This window comes from Vipera ursinii (assembly GCF_947247035.1).
Source record: "Vipera ursinii genome assembly, chromosome: 1".
Taxonomy (NCBI): Eukaryota; Metazoa; Chordata; class Lepidosauria; order Squamata; family Viperidae; genus Vipera; species Vipera ursinii.
The window spans coordinates 339,935,674-339,959,348 of NC_139512.1; the positions used below are offsets into that span (position 1 = coordinate 339,935,674).

At 44.9% G+C, this 23,675-nt stretch overlaps 2 protein-coding genes across 4 annotated transcripts in view; both read left to right on the plus strand.

Annotated features, from left to right (window-relative positions):
- AP2B1 (adaptor related protein complex 2 subunit beta 1) overlaps positions 1–5,462 on the plus strand; it is an 81,747-nt gene extending 76,285 nt beyond the window's left edge. For all 3 annotated transcript variants that reach the window (XM_083351528.1, XM_083351530.1, XM_083351529.1), the window contains one exon: positions 886–5,462. In XM_083351528.1, coding sequence (XP_083207654.1) covers positions 886–960 — 75 coding nt within the window. In that variant the 3' untranslated portion in view covers positions 961–5,462. The remainder of the gene's footprint in view (positions 1–885) is intronic.
- A 10,341-nt stretch (positions 5,463–15,803) lies between these two features.
- Positions 15,804–23,675, plus strand: part of RASL10B (RAS like family 10 member B) — a gene marked incomplete at its 3' end in the record, with an annotated part of 48,929 nt that continues 41,057 nt past the window's right edge. The window contains exon 1 of the mRNA XM_083351667.1: positions 15,804–15,887. The remainder of the gene's footprint in view (positions 15,888–23,675) is intronic.

Here is a 23,675-nt window from a genome sequence, read left to right on the forward strand (position 1 = left end):
TAAAGGAACTGTTGTACGTTGAGGACTACCTGTGCTCTAGGTTTTCAAGAATATCATAACCGCATTTCAGAAAATTTGGAGGACAAATGAGAATACTAAAGCTGTCACCTGATTAAACAAAATCATCTTTAATGGATCATCTATTTAATCCACTGACTGGCAAATTTTGGGCCTGTCTAGTGTGTACGCCTCCAACACTCATCTTTGTTAGCATGGTCACGTTGGCAATAATTGATTAGGCTTGGAATTCACTCCATCTGGCAGGCACCAAGTCCCTTTCCTCTCATTTATTCCATGAAATGATTGAACCCTTATACTTAAGAAAAAGACTGGCTGGTTTCACCCCCAACCCTCAAGCCAGGTTAATGAAGGGCAGTTATGCTGGCAGAACATGCTGTGATCAGATAAATATGCTATTTTATTGTTGAATGTGATGGTCTGATTTAGAGTACATCAACCATGCAGTATACAGAGGTTTAGCATGTTGGGCAAGGTTACCTGGCCAGTTTTGTTTTTTTTTAAAGAAAAACCAAATTCTGATTAGTGCTCTTGCTGGGAGCAGGGTTTTATAAATCTGTTTTAACTTTTTAATGTGTACTAATTTATTCATGGGCATTGTTGTTTAATTGCTTTTAATTTTTGTATCTTGTTTTTTAATATGTATTGCCCTGTTCACCGCCCTGAGTCCTTCGGGAGAAGGGCGGTATACAAATTAAATTAATAAATAAATAAAATAAATAATGCCAGACATGGTATTAAATTGAAGTGGGGAAGGGACTTGGGGCCATCTTCGTGCAGCTTTTAGCTCTGCCTCCCAACCATCCACCATTGGTAAATTGCTCAGGGACTCCTGAAATAATTCCCCTTCCCTCTTTTCTCCAACAGCTGTCTCTGAAGTGCCGAGCCCCTGAAGTGTCCCAGTACGTCTACCAAGTCTATGATGCCATTTTGAAAAACTGATCTCTCAAACCACCACTGCCAGCACCTCACCACATGGGAATGGGAGCGGGGCTAACTCCACATCTACTGCCACTGCCCGTGTGTTGGTGTAGGCGAAGAACATTCCTTCCCTTGATCTGGGAAAAGCAGCTCTTGTGTTGTGTCCAAGACCTCAGCTCCAGATGCTGAGGCTAAACCAAGGTAGCAAGTAGTGTCCACGTGCCGGTAACAGTAGGGGATGTTGCATTTGATACTTTTAGCATCTGTGAGAATTTTGTAACCACTCCGCATCAGCTGTTTTTGCAGTCCTGTGCCATGTCTGTCTCGTTTGTTCCTGTGGCTTCTTCATCTCGTGCCAATGCTTTGCATTTTCTAAACCACCGTCGGCCTCTGGTTAATATTTTGTAATATGCTTCTTCGTTTTAATAAATGCACACGCACGCACGCACACACACACACCCTGCCCAGCCAGAGGCATCTGAGAGAAAACACACACACTGCACTTTATTATTCTTTTGTATTTGCGTACTGCTGATTAATTTTTGTAACGAACCAGCTGTCTACAATAAGCAGGAATAAAGGAGGGGCATTGAAACAAGACTACTTGTACAACTGTTGCAAGGAAACCAATGCTGGCTTATTGATTTAACCTTGGGAAATTCAACTACTTGGTACGAACTGTTGTTTATTATTATTTAAGGCCTCTCCTTGCCTTCCCTCCCTGTAGACTGAAAATTCCATCATTTACTAAACTTAATACTGTGGACACCGGAGGGTTTGTAGCTGAACAGACAATCTATTACTGTTTGAACTCCCAGGGACAAAAATCCAGGGGCAATGCCTCTGCTGCCCCTGCACGCATCAGTGTGCATCACAGCTCCATATACTCTTCATATGCTGCCGATCGAACAACGGGTCCGATAGCTTTGTGCATGTGTAGTGTCTTTTAAAAAAAAACATGGCAGCCAATACAGTGGCTTTCAGAAGTACAGAAGAATGGTAGAAAGCAAGGCTGGGAAAAGAAAAAAGGCACAGAAACAATCTTCTGGTTATCCTGACTGTGGACAGTTTAATCCAGTTACCATTTCCTCTTGACTTGGGTGTCAGTCTCACTGGGCAAACTCCCACTGTCTCCTTTTTTTGCTATCTCTGCAATGGAATCTCTCTGGAAACCTAAAACAGTGGGGGGGGGTTTCTGCCACCACATAAGTGTGCCAGGCTCACGCTATCACCCAGTGTGTCTGAAATGAGCTCTCAGCTCCAACCATCCACACTCCTCCAGGATATAACTTTTAGCAAGGATCTATGCCCTGCCACTTCTTCAAGGTTGAGGAAACATGCTCTTTATGTGGAATCTGGTCTCACCGTTAGCCCCCTAATGTGTTCTGTCTAAGGAAAGATAAGATGGTCTTTTTTCTCCATGTCAGCTGCCTCCTGGCTTGTCTGCCTTTTTTTCTCCTTTGCCCCCATCTCCATTGCCCCCTTTCTTGTAGCTGTTTTGTCTCCCACCCTACTTGAGAGATGTGGTGTCTGGGAGATCCTCTGAGCAAATTCTGCATTACAGAAGTCCCAGTGGACTTCAGTTTCCTCCACCCACCTACCCCTACACAAGGAGCACATATAAACTTTCCAGTGGGCTGTTGCATTGCCTTTGAAACTAGAAACTATAGAACTAGGCCAAGATAATATTCAGTGGGCTTGGTGGAAAAGCCTCTTCTTATTTGGAACTTAAAAGAATCACTCACCTGTGAAGGTAGCAGGCAGATCACTAGAATTTACTATTTAAGTTGATCAAACTATGCCTGTCAAAACAGAATTATATATTTTCACTGGGCAAGTCCTCATCCTCACTTAATGGCAATGATTCATGATGGTTTTTGCAGTTTCTGGCATTTGTTTGCTGGTTTCTGGCAAAAAAACTTCAATTCAAATTACCAACCACAACATTCACTTATTGGCTACTGCAGAAAAGGCCAGAACATTACTTCCAGTCACATGGGTGCCTTGACTTATGACGCAATGACCTACAACCATAATTCTGGGCTTAATTACAGTCATATAGCAAGGACTACCTATAATTCCATCATGCTTGCTTCATAACCACATGAGACCTTGGCTCTTTTTGGTCAGGTGTCTCAAACTGCATTTCTAAACTAATTTCTTCATGAACATCTTGTGGTTCACTGGCTAATCAAGAAGTCATGCTGGGTCATAAGTGTCTTCGTTGGCTCTTTGCCTGTGTTTTGAATCTCTTTTGGAAAGTCTAAAGGCTGTGATATGGACTACCTGCATAGGCAAGCCAAATTCAGTACCCCTAGCCGACAGATCAGTAGAACCTCAATAACCACTTTGTCATCTGTCTCTTAAAATTGGGAGTTCTTGAGCATCCTGCTTTGGGCTCAGCCTGATTCCCGTAATAAAATAACCACAGATATGTTTGTGTTGTCATTGTACAACTGCCATATGCTGTGCTTAGACAGTCCAGAAGGCATAATGGCATTGGGTAACTCAGGAATTAGGAGTTGCAGTGCTAGCTCAAGATAGCTAGTTTCATAGCAAAAAGGCCAGTGACACTCTGAAGCTTGCAGAGCCCCAAGTCGCGAAGATTGGTGCCTCGACCTCAAGGAAGTTGTCCCAGTCAGATTCTATACAGGCAGGGCTGCATTTACTCTGGCTTACCAATGACTTCTTTATGTGCTAAGTGAAGTCACAGAAGACCTTTTTTCTCCTAGTTTTAAAGGATTTCCTGTGAGTGCTCAATACCAATTCCCATTGATGGGGTGCGGCGGAAGAAGGCACATACAGTAATTATCTTTTTGTCAACATTTAGATCACGGTGTCAAACCTGATCGCATCATGTGACGTGTTGTGATGTATCATTTTTGCCTTTGCGGAGCTGGGGCGGGCGTGGCCTACGTGTGACGCATCCGGGCTGCAGGGCACCAGTTGGACACCCCTGATTTAGGTAGTAAAAAGGATTGACCTAGAAACTTAGAACCATCGCATTTTTAAGATGTGTCGTCTTACAATTACATGAGTGGAAGCTGTTTTACAAGAATAAATGCTTTGGAGTTCTTCCACCTCCAAATCAGTGATGTGAAGCCACATTTCCAACATCAGCAGAGCTGGTGTCCAAAAACCAAAATAAAATAAAAATAGCAGGGAAGGCCCCAGACCTGCCTGAAACTGCTTCTGTATCTTTTTTTTTCCTGATAGACCTGGTGCTGTGTTCTTTTGACTGCATGCTGTGAGATGTGTCCAGAGGGGAGTAGAAGATTTTTCTCCATCCATTCAAAACCAATTGACTTGGGGGCGGGAAGGGGAATTGGATGATGGAACTGAGCTTTGCTTTGTATCAGCAATAAATGTAATTTACACAATTGGCCGTGTCTGATACTGTCTTCTGTCAGGAATGGCAACGGACAGAACTAAGGAAGTGGGAGGCAAGACATTTAGTGTGATTCCTACTTTTAGGCTGTAATAGAAGTCAAACTGCTGTTAAGTCTTCCAGTACAGCTGGAGTTTCTTAGTTACTGGGAGAGATCGGACTCTTATTTTGTTTATTTCCAATCCATCCTTCAGGGTAGGACCTGAAAACCCCTTCTGGAGACGGGTTTGCATATAACACAAAACAATGAGAGTGAGATGAAAACCAAAGACTATAAAAGTTAAATACAGAAGTTTAAACCCATTCAAAGGTAACAACCTCTCTTCTGAACAAATCCTTGAGCAATGCAGTATTTCTTTAGGGGAAAGTTTAAATCAATAATACTTTTTCTGACCAGCTTTCCTTTTCACATGACTTATGTGGTGTGCTTGCTCTCCCTCTATATTAACCCATGGCTAATGAAGGGATCGTCATATTTTACTGGATGTTCCATCTAACACAGAGGCCTTCTTTCTACAGCTAATCTCTTCCATGTGTGATGCGATGTTGTGCTCATTATACAGTATATATTTGTACTGTAAAGTTTCAATGGGATGCTCATTCCCCCCAAACTGGCTGGTGACAGGGGTAGGGGGTGAGGCAAAGTAAGGTTCAGTACTTGATTTTTGTCATTGGAATGGTATAGGAAGGTAACTGCTTCTGGTGGCTTTGCTTTGTTGTGTTGGCTTGCTTTGGTTATGCAGAAATAGATGTTACAATGAGTTTAGATGTTATGGTGTTAACGATGTTTATAGTACTGTAACTTGAGAAAATACTGCATAGTTCTTTAATATATGATTACTGCAATAGAAACATTTTATGCAAAATATTGGATCTCAGGAGACAACATTGGGAAAATTACATATGTGATTAATGTGCTGCCCTAGTTAACTAATTATGTAAGGTCTAAAGGAGGCAGGTGGCGATGTAGCCAATTTATTAAATACACTGTATAAAGGTAGGACATGGGTATAGTCTATTACAAATGGATGGTGTATGTTCTCTACAAAATCTTAAGTATATCCACACAACAAATTTACAATTGGTTTTGTACAGGTCATGGCTACTCCCAATAAATCCTGGTATTGTAGTTTGATGAATGATTTTCTGTTTGTTTGTTTTTTCTCCTTGCGGACATGGAATAACAAAAATGGCTTAAGCCTGTAATGTGAATGAGTTTCCTACATCCAAAAGGTTCAGTTCAGAGCAAACAAAACAGCTTTGTATTTGAAAGCCAACTGGGAATTCTGAATGCTGAGCCCAACATAGCTGATAAGCATCAGATTAGGGAAGGCAATAATCAGAAAAGCTGATGGGTGGTACAGAGACGCATACCAAAGGTAAATCAAGACTAATTCTTGTTGGGAGAGACAGCTCAACAATCCATGGGTGCTGAACCATGTAGGATTTAAAAGCTTTAAACCATCCTTGGATTGGACCCAGAAATCTGTAGGTAATCATGAAATCTTGAAGTAACCTCACACTGTAGGCATGCTACTAACCTTGTTCTTCCTGGCAGCAGTTGGGCGTTTGCATTTCCAAATCATCTCCAAGGGCAGCCCTACAAAAAGTCCACTGCAGTCATCTAACCATGAGATGGCAAGGGCATACTGATTCCCCGAGTTCCACAAAGGGCACGTTAGCCAAAATTCAGCATGTCGACCAGTTTTGACCTGTTTGAGTGGTACCTGCACCAGAAGGACCTCCACCTCATCCTCCTCCAAAACATGCGACTTGTTCTTTCAGGCGAAATGTCATCATATGTAGAGACAACAGTGGAATCGGCATTAAGAATGAGTCAAATCAGCCAATTAGAAACAGCAACACTTTTTTTTTGCAGGGATTTAAATTCCAATTAAATTGGAGCTCCTAGACACCTCCTAGTCCTCAACTTACAACAGCTTGTTTAGTGACCATTCAAAGTTATAACGGCAATGAAAAAAGTGACTTATGACCATTTTTCACACTTACAACCTTTGCATCATCCCCATGTTCACATGATCAAAATTCAGATGCTTGGCAACTGGTTCATATTTATGATTGTTGCTGTTTTCCCAAGATCATGTGATCCCCTTTTGTGACCTTCTGACAAGCAAAGTCAATGGGGAAGCAAGATTCACTTACCATGTTACTAACTTATTGATTGCAGTGATTCACTTAACAACTGTGGCAAGAAAGGTCGTAAAATGGGACAAAATTCAACAAATGTTTTACTTAACAGAAATTTTGGGCTCATTTGTAGTCAGAAGTCAAGGACTACCTGTATTGCATCAAGATTCCCTAACTTCCCCAACCTAGCCCGGGATGGCTAAGTTTGTAGTAAAAATCCAGCATTACAGACCAGAGAGAAGTGGTGAAATACTATACAATCATTTTTTGAAACAAATTATAAGAAAAAGAGGTAAAAGAATACCCTAGCAGAGGATAAATTGGTACCTCTTATTTGGCAGTCCCCAATATCCTTTAAGGGACGCGGTGGCTCAGTGGGTAAGGACGCTGAGCTTGTCGATCGGAAGGTCGGCAGTTTGGCGGGTCGAATCCCGAGTGCCGCGTAACAGAGTGAGCGCCTGTTACTCGTCCCAGCTTCTGCCAACCTAGCAGTTCGAAAGCACGTAAAAATGCAAGTAGAAAAATAGGGACCACTACGGTGGGAAGGTAACAGCGTTCCGTGCGCCTTTGGCGTCTAGTCATGCCGGCCACATGACCACGGAGACGTCCTCGGACAAGCGCTGGCTCTTCGGCTTTGAAACGGAGATGAGCACCGGCCCCTAGAGTCGGAAACGACTAGCACGCATGTGCAGGGGAACCTTTACCTTTACCTTTACCTTTAATATCCTTTACCTGCACTGTACTACTGCTGCCCGCCTCCCCTACTCACAAAATGCAGCAGTAGTGCAATTACAGAAATATAGAATAACAGAGTTGGAAGGGGTCTTAGAGGTCATCTAATCCAACCTCCTGCTTAAGCCAGGGACCCAATACAATTTCCTGCCAAATTTGGACAAAAAGTGACAGTGCTTTGGATAGACTGTGGGCACAACAAAAATCAACATGATAAACCCCTATACCCTGGAACAGGAACATCTGTATTATGTCTAAGAATCCTATAATTAAAGAGACATTTATTCAGATCAACTCACCATTTCTTGGCTATGTTAACCAAGTCTTAGTGTTGTTTTTTTCTACACAAACATTCATGGTAAAGCTATATAGACTGTGAGGGTTTAAAACATTTTGCTGAAGATTACATATCTGCACAAATTCATTCCCAATGTTGTTGTTTGGCATTGTTTTCAGTTCATTTTCTTGTTTTTAATTCTGTATTTTTAGTTTTTGCCAACAACCAACAAATACTTTAAAGAAAGGCAAGGCCAGAAAAAGGTGGTGTCTCTGTGACTAGGTCCTACTGACACCCTGAAGTATCGCCACTGATTTCATGTGAAACATACTTTGGAAATGTCCTGTCAGATGCCCCGGGCTTCTGCCACCTCCTGCCCTGGTAGGTGGAAGATCTCGCCGGAAGAAAGCAAAATGTAAGCAGCAGCTGTTGCTACAAAGGATTTCCTGTGGCACTGTCTCTGCTCTCCAGCTTTGTGCAAGCCAGGCTTCCAACAGTTGCTTTGTGATTTCCCACATCCTTATCTGGCTCCCCTAAAGGCTTTCATTCAAGACCCTGACATCTCTCCCTTCCTTGTCTCAGATCATCTTGTGATCCCAGCCTTCTGGTTTACTGTCTTGTGCTGTTGACTTCAAATCAGCAGCTGTATCTATGCAGTCACTGAAGGTTGCTGAAGAATTAGCCTTCGTTTCCCTTTATGGTTCCAGTGGGAAAACTGTGTGGGGCGGGGAGAAATCTCTTTCTCTCTCCCACTCACAGAGGCATACACATACACGCTTATATACAATGTGATTGATAGTCTACAAATGGCTTGTGTTTTTCCTAACCAACTCGGCTCCCTTTTTTAAATAAACAACAACATTATGTTTCTAGAAAAATGGTTGAGATTTTATTCAACATCTGGTCTTTTTTATAGTTTTATTTTTTTATTAGTTTTTTATCATATAAAATACAAAAAAAAACCCAAAAGAAAATAGTGGGAAAGTGGGGGGAGGGGGAGGGAAGGGGAAAGTGTACTGCAAAAGAAAGAAAGAAAAGGTGTTGGCTTCCGACTCCCTTTAGCGCAGTAGAAAAAGAGAATAGCATCAAACCTCAATTTTTTTTTACTTTTACATATTAATATAAACTAGCCATTTCTATAGCAACAAACCTATCTAATCGGTAAAACCCAACATCAAAGTTTCATTTTTTTCCACCTCAAGCACAAAGTCCAGAAGCAGTTTCCAAGTAGAAACAAAACTGTGTTGTTTTTTTTCCTTTAATCAAAGCAGTCAATTTAACCATCTCTGCTAACTCCATCAACTTTTGCAGCCATTCATCCATTGTGGGAATCAAAATGTCCTTCCAGCAACATCGTGTTTTTGACTATTCTGCCATGATAGGCAGATAGGAATTTTCAATCGCACCTGTACACCATTTTTCCATTTCTGAGAGCTCTGTGGCTTTCTTGGTTGTAATCCGCCTACTGTTATATCCAGTGTTTCTACAGTATATGCAGTACAGTTATATATACAGTGGCATATAAAGGTGTTCATGGTGAGAGAGGGGGATGCTAAAGGGTCCCTCTCAGTGGTGCAGTAGCACCTGGCTGACTGAGGAGTCAGCTAAGGAGCCTCAGGACTGATAAGTATGTAGCTGGAGACTAAAATATCCTGAGAGAAAGCAATGGCAAACAAGATACCTAGGTTAGAAGGGCAGCATACAAGCAAAACAAATAAAAATTTATTTATTTATTTATTTAATTAAATTTTTATACCGCCCTTCTCCCAAGGGACTCAGGGCGGTGTACAGGGCATATAATAAAAATACAAAACTACAAAAGTTAAAATAGAATTAAATTAATGCCCACGATAAAACAATAAAATATAGCAATATTTAAAACCCAAATTAATTCCCCATCAGGCCAGGCCAGCTTGTTCAAATAGGTGGGTCTTTAACCCGCGCCGGAAGGAGCGGAGATCCGGTGCCATCCGGAGCTCCACCGGCAGCTGATTCCACAAAGCCGGGGCGCCCACAGAGAAGGCCCTCCCCCTGGGGGCCACCAGCCGACATTCTCTGACCGGAGGCACCCTGAGGAGGCCCTCTCTGTGGGAACGCACTGGGCGGAGGGGAGTTGACGCCGGCAGCAGGTGATCCCCGAGGTATTCCGGACCCATGCCATGTAAGGACTTAAAAACCATCACTAAGACCTTGAACCTCACCCGGAAGACAACTGGTAGCCAATGCAGCTCACGGAGCAAAGGTGTAACATGGGAGTACCGGGAAACTCCCAAGACAACTCTCGCGGCCGCATTCTGTACCAGTTGGAGCCTCCGAGTGGTCTTCAAGGGAAGCCCCATGTAGAGAGCATTACAGTAGTCAAGGCGAGAGGTCACGAGCGCATGAGTGACCGTACACAGGGCATCCCGGTCCAGATAGGGCCGCAACTGGCGCACCAGGCGAACCTGGGCGAAAGCCCCCCTAGTCACAGCTGCTACATGTTCTTCCAAGGTAAGTCGTGAGTCTAGGAGGACTCCCAAGTTGCGAGCCCTATCCACGGGGGGTAACAACTCACCCCCCATAGAAAGAGATGGAACATTTTGAATGTCCCGGGATGCCGGAATGTACAGCCACTCAGTCTTGTCAGGGTTGAGTTGAAGTCTGTTCCTCCCCATCCAGACCCGAACCGCCTCCAGGCAACGGGACATCACAGCGAGGGCATCACTGGGGTGGTTTGGGGTCGAAAAGAAAAGTTGGGTATCATCAGCATATTGATGATACCCAACTCCAAAACCACGAATGATCTCACCCAGCGGTTTCATATAGATGTTGAACAGGAGAGGCGAGAGAACCGACCCCTGAGGAACTCCACAAACGAGAGACCTAGGGGCCGATCTCTGCCCCCCTGCCAACACCGACTGCGAGCGTCCCAGGAGATAGGAGGAGAACCACCGAAGGACCGTGCCTCCCACTCCCAATCCCCTGAGACGCCGCAGCAAGATACCATGGTCGATGGTATCGAAAGCCGCTGAGAGGTCTAATAGGACTAGGACAGAGGAACATCCCCTATCCCGAGCCCTCCAGAGATCATTCACCAGCGCGACCAATGCCGTCTCTGTGCTGTACCCGGGCCTGAAACCCGATTGGTACGGATCCAGATAATCCGCTTCATCCAGGGCCAAAGGGAGCTGATGCGCCACCACACTCTCAACAACCTTCGCAAGAAAGCGAAGGTTGGAGACTGGACGAAAGTTGTTCAACACAGCTGGGTCCAAGGCAGGCTTCTTGAGGAGGGGTCTCACCACCGCCTCCTTCAAGACGGAGGGGAAGTTACCCTCACTCAAGGAAGCAGATATCACCGCCTGGAACCAGCCTCGTGTCCTCTCCCTAGCTGCATAAACCAGCCAGGAAGGGCACGGGTCCAATAAACATGTGGTGGAGCTCAGCCTCCCCATAATCCTGTCCACTTCATCAGGGGTCACAGAATCAAACTCCTCCCAGGTAACATTGACAAGACCGCCCGTGTCCTGATCGCCAGACTCTGCCCAGCTGGAGTCCAAACCGGTCCGAATCCGAGCGATTTTATCCAACAGATGCTGACCAAACTCCTCGGCACGACCCTGCAAGGGATCCTCCCTCACCTCCTGATTAAGGAGCGAGCGAGTCACCCTAAACAGGGCGGCCGGGCGATTATCTGCGGACGCGATGAGGGTGGAGAAGTAATTACACCTCGCCACCCTCATCGCAGCGAGATAAGACCTAATATAGGTTCTTAACCGCAACCGGTCGGATTCGGATCGGCTGGACCTCCAGCAGCTCTCTAGGCCCCGTTTCCGACGCTTCATCTCCCGGAGCTCCGCGGAGAACCATGGAGCTCGTTGGGATCTGCACCGGGTCAGGGGCCGCAAGGGTACAACTCGGTCCAGTGCCCCAGTGGCTGCCCTTTCCCAGGCTTCCACTAAGGCATCCGCCGAGTTGTGAGCGACGGAGGCAGGTGGGGATCCCAGCGCCGCCTGGAACCCATCAGGGTCCATTAAGCGCCTGGGACGGTACCATCTAATTGGTTCCGTATCCCCACGGCGGGGGGTGGTAAAACGGAAGACCAGCCGCAGGAGGTGATGATCGGTCCATGACAGGGGCATGATAAATGGAGAGCCCCCACCAAGATCATCCAACCATCGTCCAGATAAAAAAACTAGGTCCAGGGTGTGGCCTCCCTCATGAGTCGGTTCAGAAATTACCTGCGTCAGGTCCATGGCCGTCATGGAAGCCATGAACTCCCGAGCCAACTCAGATGACCCTCCCAGGGATGGTAGATTGAAGTCACCCAAAACTAACAGTTTGGGGAACTCAATCACCAAACCGGAGAGGACATCGAGTAGCTCAGGCAGGGCTGCCGCTGTGTGACTAGGCGAAATGTACACCAGCAGCAAGCCCAACTGCGCCCCCGAACCAAACCTCAAAAAGAGAGACTCACACCCGACTATCTGAGGAACGGTGGTCTCCCGCGGACATAAGGTCTCCCTGATAACTACCGCCACTCCCCCGCCCCTACCTTGAGCCCGAGGCTGGTGTAACGCTCGGAAACCTGGTGGGCAAAGATCAACCAAAGGGACCCCACCCTCTGGGCCCAACCAGGTTTCGGTAATACAAGCCAGGTCCGCATGCTCACCCTCCACCAAATCCCGCACAAGGGGAGCCTTATTAACCACGGACCTGGCATTCAGGTACACCAGCCGGAGCTCAGGAGGCTGCACATCCTCGCTCCCGGCACCTCGGGGAAGAACCAGAGGGTCGGAGCGCCTCACCGCTTGTAAACAGCGGGGACGGCCCTCCCGGTAACGATACGGCCCTCTGTCCATACGCCTGCTGCCATACCCCAGTGTCGTGGGAATCGGTAATCCCACGACCCGCTCCTGAGCCCCAGATGTAACCACACCCCGCTCCCCCCGAACGCAGTCGGACCCAGGCCTGGCCTGCACCATGGTTGTATGGCCACCCCCCATAGTCAAACAACTATTACCCCCCACCCCCCTCCCTAGCCCCCTAAAAAATTTAACTAAAAAAGTAACCAGGGGCCTCCTATTAAATTTGAATCGAGAGCCCCTGACCCTACCCGGCCATCTCTCAGGGTCCCAGTAATTGGGCCCTTCATTGAGACTGGGAGCGGCAAAAAAGGCGGGACGCACCCAGGAGAGGGGGGAACCCCTGAGGGCGAGCAAGTCCGTGCTGGAGTATCTGTACATAAGTCCAACAAGTCCAGATAAGGCAGTCCCATAATGGAAGAGTCCAGTAGGAGGTTCTACAGGAAGGGAGTGAAACATTCGGGCCATCGACCAACCTACTGCCACCCGGTTGGATGCTCCCGGGGACAGACCCCAACCCGTCCTCCCACAACAGGTCGAGAGTCTGAGCCAGGGGGATGGTCCAGAATGTACACCCTGGGGGGGCATAACCCATAGAGCTCCCACCTCTATGGGTATACCGATGTAAAAGCAAGCCGCTCTCCCACTGCGGCTTGCACCCAGGTCCGTCCCAGTCCAAAGGGGAATAGAGAGGCAGATGAAGAATTAATAATTGGCAGTCCACCGGAGCTGCTATAATGTAGCCTGGAAAACTGCATGTTCATGTCATAGGAGTTGAACCTGACTTAAACGCATCCTGGCCTTTTTAAGAGTATCAGAGCGTTTTGCAGAGGACAGCACAAAACACCAATTTTTGGCATTTTTATGTTGAATGTTAATAGTGCAGTTTGGGTGGATATGAATGGATCTACAAAAAGTGCTAAGATCCATGAGCACTCAACCCTAGATGAAAATTTGTCTGAAACTTTCTCTTGAGGGACATACTTCGGACCACACTGGGAAGCTATATCTTATTAGGGCTTTCACACACACCCCCAAGCGGCATTATTACAAAGTCAGCTTAATTGCCCCCAACAATCTGGGTCCTCATTTTACCTACCTCGGGAGGATGGAAGGCTGAGTCAACCTTGAGCCTGGTGGGACTCGAACCTGCACTAATTGCAGGCAGCTGGTGTTACTTAAGGAGGCGTTGGACTTAGCTTCTTGCTTCTGCCTCATCATTGAAGATCTTTAGGAAGCCAGAAGAGATCTTCCTGCAGAACCAGAGGCACCATTTTGGATGTCCATGCTAGCTTTATTACACTGTTTCTCAAACATGGCAAGTTGAAGATGGACTTCAACTTCCAGAATTTCCCAGCCAGCATGATATTGAAGACCACACATCTCAAAGTTGCCAAGGTTAAGAAACACTGCATCAGAAGTACTTGATCAAAGATGCACAAAGTCCTTATTCCTGTCTATGTTGCAGTTTGATGACACTACAACAAGAGTACTACAGGTAATCCTCAACTTACATTCATTCACAGTTTGACTCTGAAAAAAGTGGCTTATATCTTACCACCATTGGAGAATCCCTACAGTCACATGATCAAAATTTGGCTACTTGGCAGCCAGCATGAATTTACGATGGTTCCAGCATCCCAGGGTCATATGTCTACCTTTGCAACCTTCCCATCTGGCTTCTCATCACAAGCAAAGTCAATGCGGGAAGCTGGAACTACTTAACTGCAGTGACTCACTTAATGACCGGGGCAAAAAAGGCCATAGAATTGTGTTTAACTCACCTAACATCTGCCTTGCTTAGCAACATAAATTCTGGTCCCAATTATGGTTGTAAGTAAAGGTCTACCTATATGTATAATTCTGGGATCCTCATTTACAGGTATTTCCTGTAAGGATTGGCTGAAGGATCCAATCTGGGTCAGTCACCAGGACCAGAGGTTTAGTCTTCCCAGCTTTCGGACTCATGCTAAACAACTAAAAAACCCACACACAACAGGGACCATATAAACACCACCCAGAGGATAGCCCAAAGCACAAACTGCTAGAGAGAAGTTCCCTGAGGATGGGCTCCAGCACAAATCCGAAAGCTTCGAAGACTAAGCCTCTGGTCTCTGTGACAAACCCAGATTGGATCCTGCAACATTATCCTGGGACACATATATTCGCCTTCATTCGTGACTGAAGGAACTTAGGATGAGCTGTTCAAGTAAATAAAATGCTTGGGACAGGTGGTCAGAAACAGGAAAAGAAATAGGATCAGAAATAATGTGTACAAGCTTCAGTTACCTGTAGTTCACTTAATATAAGGGAAAACTTCCTTACTGTAAGATCTACACAACAGTAGAGTACCTTACCAACTGAAAGGAAGGGTTCTTCATCTCTGGAGATTTTTAAGTACAGGCTTGTCAGTCATCTCTCATAGATTATTTAATTGATTTTCTTGGACATAACAGAGGGGTGTAACAGACACGTCCCTTTTATTTCCATGATTCTCTACATCAGTTGTGATTTAATTAGCCAACCACAGGTAAGTAAGCAAACCATGTTTTATTATTTGCATAGATGCTGCCAGTCTGCTATGGCATTCTCATTCCTATACAGCCAGGTGCCTTTTAAAAAGAGAGACCATGTTTTTACCCCCCTAAACTCAGCACTATTTTCAATTCCCCAGTGTAGCCCATATCCTTTCTCACCACCTACCCTACCCTTTCTCACGAGCTAGCAGTGAGACTACATGAGGCTATGGAGAGCCAATGTGGAGTAGCAGTTAAGGGATTGCACAAGTACCACGAAGACAAACTCTTCTCTTGGTCCAACCTACCTCTCAAGGTTGTTGTGGAAATAAGGTAAAAGTCGTTAGGGAAGTTACCTAGAACCCCTTGAGAGAAGGCAGGATTTAAATCTAACGAGGAAACGATGAAGTCTCTGGCAATTGGGTCGAGAGAGGCCCTGCCCATCCGAATCCGCGTGACACGTTTCTGCCTCCTAAGGATTTCGCAAAATTCCCGACGAGGTTCCGTTGCTTCGTCTCTTGCAAAGTTGGCTAGAAAAACGTCAGGCTTTGTGACCCAGTGGATCTCCAGCAGTCAGTAGCAGGAGATTTCCTACTCCCCCCCCCTTTTCCTTCCTTACATGCACACGCATACACACACACACACACACACACGGCGCTCTTCCCGAGCACACTTCTCTGCATTACCCAAGGAAGCGAGAAGAGCGCATTCCATTTATATTTTTATATCCCGAAACGACGGGAGAAAGCCGCCCCTTGAATTGCAGAAGCAGCCGATCTGCCTCCACCTCAAGTCCCTTCTGCTCTCTTGCCTACAAGTAGCCGTAGGCTTCTCTCTCTCTTTCCCCCCCCACCCCGCCCGCGATCGCAGTTGTCTCCCCCAGCCTCCCCCTTCTTCCAAGATCAGGGTGGGACTACTGAATGGAATATTTCCCCTTCTCTACAGCCAGCCGGCCCCCCCACGGATTTCAAGGATTTAGGATCCGTCACCAGAGACATTGCACCGTGGGGGAAGAGTGTCCTTGGCGTGCTCATCACTGCAAGGTAAGGGATGTCCCGGGTGGCGGGAGGAGAGGAGAGAGAGAAATGATGTTGAGAAAGAAGGGGACTTTCTCTCCCCCCCCCTTGCAACAGTGAGGGTGATGGATGTGCAAGGAGAGCGGGAGCAGCTCAGGTGTCCCAGGTACCTGCTTGTAGGTCAAGGGGGATGTTGGCTTGCCAGTGAAAGGCCAAGTTACAATTGCACCCCTGGAAGAATGAGGTGTGGGCTGGGTGGCAGGGGTCCCGTGAGCTCTTCCTAACAGCACCAGCATCCACGGGGGTTCGTGGGGAAGAGCTGATTTCCCCCCCCCCCCTAGAAAAGGCAGGGGACGAGGCTCAGCAATTGCTGATTGAGGCGGGAGGGGGGAAGGAAGGCAGTGGACGATCCCGTGACAGTGACTCGAAATGCCACCAGAAGGAAACTCTCGCTGTCATTTTCTTCTGCTACTGCTTCCACATCTCCCAAAATGGTGTGTTTTGGGGGGGAGGGGGGAGGGAGGGCAAAATTGTGGCTTCTGCTGTAGTGTTAAAAAAAACCATACTTTGCCATCAAGGAGATGCTGAAGCCAGAGAGGGTGCGGGGGGGGGGGCGGCGGCGGCGGCGGACTTGGGCCAACCGAGGAGGAATTCAGCCTTCGGCAGGTCACTATAGAAAGAGGGTACATTAAATCAAGCAAGGGGAGAAACATACCTTAAGGATCTTTAGAAAAAATGCTTGGCTGCAGACTCAGGACTGCTGGTGGGAATGGAGTAGGTTCTTGCACTACTAGGCCAATGTTTTTCAATCTCAGGAACTTTAAGATGGGTGGATGTCAGCCTCCAAATTTCCCCAGCCAGACAAGTTGAAGTCCACACATCTTAAAGTTTTTGAGGTTCAGAAATACTGAACTAGGCCCACTTGCTTCCCCTGGTTTTTCACACCACAGGTGCTGTGGCTAAGTTCCTTCCAGAAATAGTAGTGGGCACTTTCAGTTACACCCCTCCTCATTTTCTCATGAGCGTTTTTGAGAATGGTTAAACATTTAGCTGTGGGGCAAAGATCAGGCAGTGGGAGTGTCAATTTGGCACCATTGTAACATCCCATTAGGTATGCTTGGGATACGAACATTGGGAAGATTTCCAACTGCATGTAGCTTAACTCAGTTATTGGAGTTATTAGGAGGTGCTTGCTCTCTGGTTTATGGCCTGGGTCAGATAGATGAATTAGTCTTCTATATAAATCCATTTCCAGACCTTTCGATTCCAGTTCCCCAGTCCTTTGGGGAGAGAAAAAATACTTCTAAGACAAAATGGAAATGCACATTTAGAAGCAAAATTCTACTGTGCAACAGCCCAACTTCATGCATCCATAATGACCATGTGCTCCAGTTTAACATCCAGATTTGCAGCTTGTGCATGCTACTGGCATATAATACAGCTGCCTCAGCTCAGCTGATGGCTGTTGCTATCTCCATTTGTGGGAGCACATCTGCTTCTTGGGTGCATGGATGTGTCATTGCTCTCGGCTGCTCAGCATGTGCTTGCCTTGTGATCCTGGCATACGCTTCCCACAGATGTCACGTTCTTGCCATGCTAAGACAAACTGTGAAAAACTTTTGGCTATTTCACACGTCCCACAGTAAGGTCAGGAGTCCAATCTGTTTTAGCTAGAACTGTGCTGCAAAGCAGAGTGCCTCTACACTCCAAAGACAGGACATAAATGGGGGATACACTTTCTCCCAATATTAAACATGTTTCTGGCATTTGAGACATGTGGCCTTTTGCAGGGCAGAGAAAGGGGACTGGAATACAGTACTGTTTTCCTATGGAAAAAATACTCAAGCTGTGTCTGGTGGGAGGAAAGAGTATGCTTTAGAGCAGATATGTACAACCTAAAGTTTTGGAAGCCATGTGCAGCTCCCCTCCGCCCAAAAAAGTTTGGGGGGATAACCTTTAGGTACCTTTATTGGTTACCCAGTTACAATTTTAACATAGTAAAAAAGAGTTACAAATCCTTATAGTCAAACTCAACTCTTGATAATTTAGTGGATAGGTTCATGAAGTTTTCCTGGCAGCTGTTTAAAAGTGGTTGCCTCTGACTTCCCTCAGGATATTTTTGTCAAGTTCTGGGTCTGGCCTACAGCATTGTATTTCCTAGTGGTGTCCTGTCCATTGCTAATGAGGTCTAACTCTTTTTTTAAAAACAAACAAACAACCCATTAACCAGATAAGATATCCCAGAACATGGAAAGGGACAGAATTTTTTTATTAGAGCATTTTCGCCATGTAAGAAAAAAAATCTCCAAAGATATAGCTTAGTGTTTCTCAACCTTGGCAACTTTAAGAAGTTTGGACTTCAACTCCCAGAAATCCTCAGCCAGCCTAGGTGGGGCATTCTGGTTCGACAATCCTGGCTAGGGCATTCAGGGAGTTGAAGTCTATACATCTTAAAGTTGCCAAGGTTGAGAAACAACGGTATAGACGATAAAGCAAGAGCATTTATATCTTATTTGTAGCATAAAACAGATTTGTATGATTGAAGTCTTAGAGCCATATGCAGCCTCCAAATTCCTTGGCCCCCAAGATACCTTTAATATGTAGGAGCATGTAAAACATAACTGTAAGGTGATTATAAAGGGACGCGGTGGCTCAGTGGGTTAGGACGCTGAGCTTGTCAATCAGAAGGTTGGCCGTTTGGCGGGTCGAATCCCAAGTGCCGCATAACAGAGTGAGCACCTGTTACTCGTCCCAGCTTCTGCCAACCTAGCAGTTCGAAAGCATGTAAAAATGCAAGTAGAAAAATAGGGACCACTACGGTGGGAAGGTAACAGCGTTCCGTGCGCCTTTGGCGTCTAGTCATGCTGGCCACATGACCACGGAGACGTCCTCGGACAAGCGCTGGCTCTTCGGCTTTGAAATGGAGATAAGCACCGGCCCCTAGAGTCGGAAACGACTAGCACGCGTGTGCGGGGGAACCTTTACCTTTACCTTTGAGGTGATTATATTAATTCTGCAAAATTAAAATTAAGCCTAAAGGTGAACGAAACAAAAATATTTATGTTCTTCTGAACCATGATTTTTGGAGGAATTGGGAAAAACTCTGCGTTCCTGCAATAAAGATTTCTCATGATGTGCAGACTGCAACTTCAGGAACTCACCACAAAAAAAGGGGGGGAAAGAATGAACAGTAGTGCTTAAACAAAGCACAGTTTCAACAATACATCCCTGGCTGGCCTGATGGAAAGAAAAAAAATTCTTTATTTTTTCTCTCTCTAGATTCTATAATGTCTCCACACTCTTTCTATTAATTTGGAAGCCATGTTGCAAGGATAGGTGACCCTTTGTTTAACAATTTGGAGGGGGTGGGAGCTGCTCCAATTGTCAGCAGTTATGATTAGAGGAGACTTGAGGGACAAACATCAACTGTAGGAGGAGGCTACCTGCAGCCCTGGAACTTCCAAGTTTATTATGTACGTATTGATCAGCAAATTTGTTTCTAGCAGAGTCTTGCTAGGAAATTAGCAGTTTCATTCAAGCTCCAGAAACAATGTCTTACTGTGATTTTCAAATTAGCTGTTTTCTGATAAAATATTTTGCACGTGGGTTGACAGGTATTTTTGCAGAGTCAGCTAAGAGTGGGTCCAATGATTCTCATACATTGGATTATTTTCAACATATGATTCCTGAGCATATGGTATTGCTTGGGGTGGACTAGCTTGCCATCCATTCTTTAGATCCATGCCTAATGAAGGTGACATCGTTTTGTAAGGAGTAGTGAGAATTAACTTAGAAGAGAACAGTAATGCATCCCTGAGAGAGAGAGCTGGATATTTCCTTGTTTAAAGGAAACAACCGTTTTATATATATATGGAAAGGTGCTAGGAAAGATAATGGCTAATCAACTTCAAGAGGAATTATCTAGAGAGCATTTCTCAATCTTGGTGACTTTAAAATGTGTAGATTTTGACTCCTAGAATTCCCCCTGGCTGGGGAATTCTGGAAATAGAAGTCCACTCATCTTAAACTTGCCATACACACTGCAGATTTTTAGTGCAACTTGGGGAAGCTACATTATACTTCCTGTTCTTCAGCTATTACCTTGGCTTTCCAGAGATTTGAAGACAAAAAAAATAAAGTGCTAGTTATTACTTTTAAAACCCTAGGAGCTTAGGCGTAGCTTACCTAAGAAAATGCTCTAGTTTACATGATCCCCATGGGCGGGAACATTGCCGAAAGAAATTCTTCAGGTGTGACCAGGTCATCCCATCAACCTGGGATGAGGACTTCTCGGTCCCTGGTTTGTAAAAGACACGCCTGATAGATAGCAAATGTCTGTCTTCTTTAGATGCCTTCAAGAGACCCACAGGCACTTTTGTCTGAATTTTGTCATCTATAGTCCTTTTAATATGGTGTTTACACAAGTTTTATTCTATCTGACTTTGTTTTTAAATGGTTTAAAAATTAATGTAAACTAACCTGAACTATTTAGGAAGGGCAGGATGGAAAAGAAAAAAAAACATGAGAGAAATATTGAGCTACATTAAGTAGAAAAGTGGCTTTAATAGAAGTGGCTCAACTGTAAATCTCTTCTCCACATCAGAAAAATCATTGCACCCTTGTGATGATATAAGCTCTCCTGCCTTGAACAGGGGGTTGGACTAGAAGACCTCCATGGTCCCTTCCAGCCCTATGATTCTGTGTTCTAATAGGGACCGAGGGGATCTAAGGTTGATGCATTTACAGGGGTAGGTAATCCCTGAATTCTGACCCTACCTGTAGGCTTCCTAAAGGCAGCAGGTTGGCTGCTGGTGGAACAGGCCTTCCCTCTGACCACTCTATCACATACCCCCATGAACCTCATTTTATTTCTTTAACAAGGTTTTGTTCTTATTCTCAGCATTTTGCTGAGTTGATTAATATCCCTTCTAGTAAAGGACTGTCCTTCCATACTTGGTCACTCTACCTGGGAAGAGAGAAGGCAGCTTCTACCTTCAAATCCATAGGACCTCTCATGTTCCTTTACTAGAAGCGATATTAATCTCCTATTTGAAGGCTCTTCTGCTTTGTCTGTTGTTTTTATTTTTAAAAAGTCTCACAGCATATCAACCAGCGACAGTGTTCAAAACAGTATAATAATGACATATAAAAGGTGTGGGGGAAAAATACAATTTAGCATAAGGAAATGTGTTTGAAATCTTTGGATGAGGCGTGAAGTTGTAAATATTTGTGTTCGGCATTTCTGCTCAGAAAGATGACACAATCTATTAGAAACTACTTTACTGGTTTAGTTAAAAATTGAGATCAAATTTGAACAAAACAATCCTTAGTTAAAAATTATTTTCTTCTTATATAACTTTATTGATTTTCAAAAAACAATGTTTTAAAGATAAACATAAAAAAGATTTGGTACAAAAAAAGCTCAGAAAAAAGTGAAAGTGCAAAAAAGAAGAAAAATAGAAAAAACATAATTTCATTCCATACAGCATTAACCTTGTGAACTCTCAGTCTTCCTCCTCCCGTTATATATTCAAGATGGACAGTATTTAATATTTTATTGTTATGTATATGTAGGGATGTGGGTCTATACATATGTTGTATATAGTATGTTTTAGGTGTGTGTCATGTATGTGTTTCACTTTGAGAGTGGGCAACTAAATTTCATTTTTGATGTGTGTCGTCGTGCCCACAGTAAAAAATGACAATAAAGATTATCTTATCTTATCTTACAACTTTTTTTTGGTACAGATATAAGTAAAAAAATGTGTCTGAGGTTAACATTTCCCTACATTGTTTCCATAATGCCACATAATTCTAATCATCAAATCCCCCAAACAACTTTTCATTTCTTTCAGTTTCTTGCAAAAAACCCAAAATTGTTTTCCAAGTAGAAATAAAATTTGTCAAAGTATTTTCTTTCATCAAGGCTGTCAGTTCCACAGACTTCACTCTCCATTCTTCCCATTGTAGATATTTGTAAATCCTAACACCTTTGAGCATATAAAACATTTGCTGCAGTTATCGTATATAATGAAATGAATGAATGAACCTTTATTGTCAAAGTACAACCATGTGTACATTGAGATTGGCTGAGCCTCCCTTCGTGCCACCAGCCACAACTTACAGTGACACAAACCCTCCATCTTATTACACCATGTGAGCTAATTGCACAACACACTGGCCTCGCAAGTCAATCATGCATAAAGTTTATAAAATTATATCCTGTTCAAAAACCTAACAGCCCATGGATAAAAGCTGTTCTTCAGCCTGTTGGTACAGCTGGCTATACTCCTATATCTCCTACCTGATGGTAGGAGAGTAAAGAGATACCGTCCAGGGTGTGAGTCATCCCTGACAATTTTCCTCACTCTTCCAAGGCAGCGAGCCCTGGCAATGTCATCCAGTGGTGTCAGGGGACAGCCCACAATGTCTTGTGCTGTCCTCACCACCCTCTGTAATGCTTTCCTATCCGCGGCTGTTAGACCAGCATACCAAACCACAATACAGTATGAGAGGACACTCTCTATAGTAGACCGGTAAAAGAGGGTCATTAGCCATTGTTCTACCCTGTGTTTCCGCAAGACCCTGAGAAAGTGAAGTCTCTGTTGGGCCTTTCTGGCCAGGAGTTGGTGGCTGCGGCAGCAGCGTGCTCCAGGGGCGAAAAGAAGCAAGGCCTCTTTAAGGAAAAGGTGGAAGAGTCAGGATCAGAAAAAGGAAAGAAGATGAGGTTGTCAGAATACAAGCTAACTTGAGGGCTAATCCACATGGAGCCTCATTTCCATCTGTCCTGTTCACTCCCTAGAGACTAAAATGGACAATGTGAAATTTGAGCGGGCCCCGAACAAGGAGTATATATCGGAGGTGGTGACCCTTTGAGAGCTGTACGCAACGAAATTTCATTTTGATGTATGCCGATTGGTGTACATTCAAAGTGACAATAAAGTTATCATTATCATTATCATCTGGGTTGTATTAACTTTCCAGGTAAGATCTTCGCAGAGGTAGACTCCCAGAAATTTAAAGGAGGAAACTCTCTCCACACAGGGCAGGTTCCTCCTTTTTCCTCCGGAAGTCTAGCACCATCTCTTTCGTCTTGGCCGTTGTTCAGGTGCAAGTTGTTGTTACAACACCATATGGATAGTTTTTGTACCTCCGCCCTGTATGCTGTCTCATCTCCATAAGAGCCACCACAGTAGTATCATCTGCGAACTTAATTATCGCAGTAGATGGGTCGAATGATACACAGTCATATGTGTACAAAGAGTACAGATAGGGGCTAAGCACACAGCCCTGTGGCGAGCTGGTGCAAAGATTCAGGGGGGTGGACAAAGCAGACCCGACCCTCACTGTTTGTAACCAGTCCTTGAGAAAGTCTTGAATCCAATTGCAGATGGAGGGGGAAAATTTCAAGTCAGTCAGCTTCTTGATGAGAGTGCTCGGCAAAATGGTGTTGAAAGCCGAGCTATAACAAAAAGCATCCTGACATAGCTTCCAGGTTTCTCAAGATGGCTTGCTACAGAGTGTAAAGCAGTAGCTATGGCATCGTCTGTCGACCTGTTCCCCCTGTAGGCAAATTGATGTTTATCGAAATCCAGTGGGAGGCATGTCCTGAGATGTTGGAGAACCAATCTTTTGGAGCATTTCATGACTACAGACGTTAATGCAATAGGTCTGTAGTCATTCAGGCACTCAACTGCACTTTTCTTGGGGACTGGGACAATGGTAGCAGCTTTCAAGCACGATGGTACACATGCCGTTTGCAAGGAGATGTTAAAAATCCTTGTCAGGACCCCTGCTAATTGATCGGCACAATTC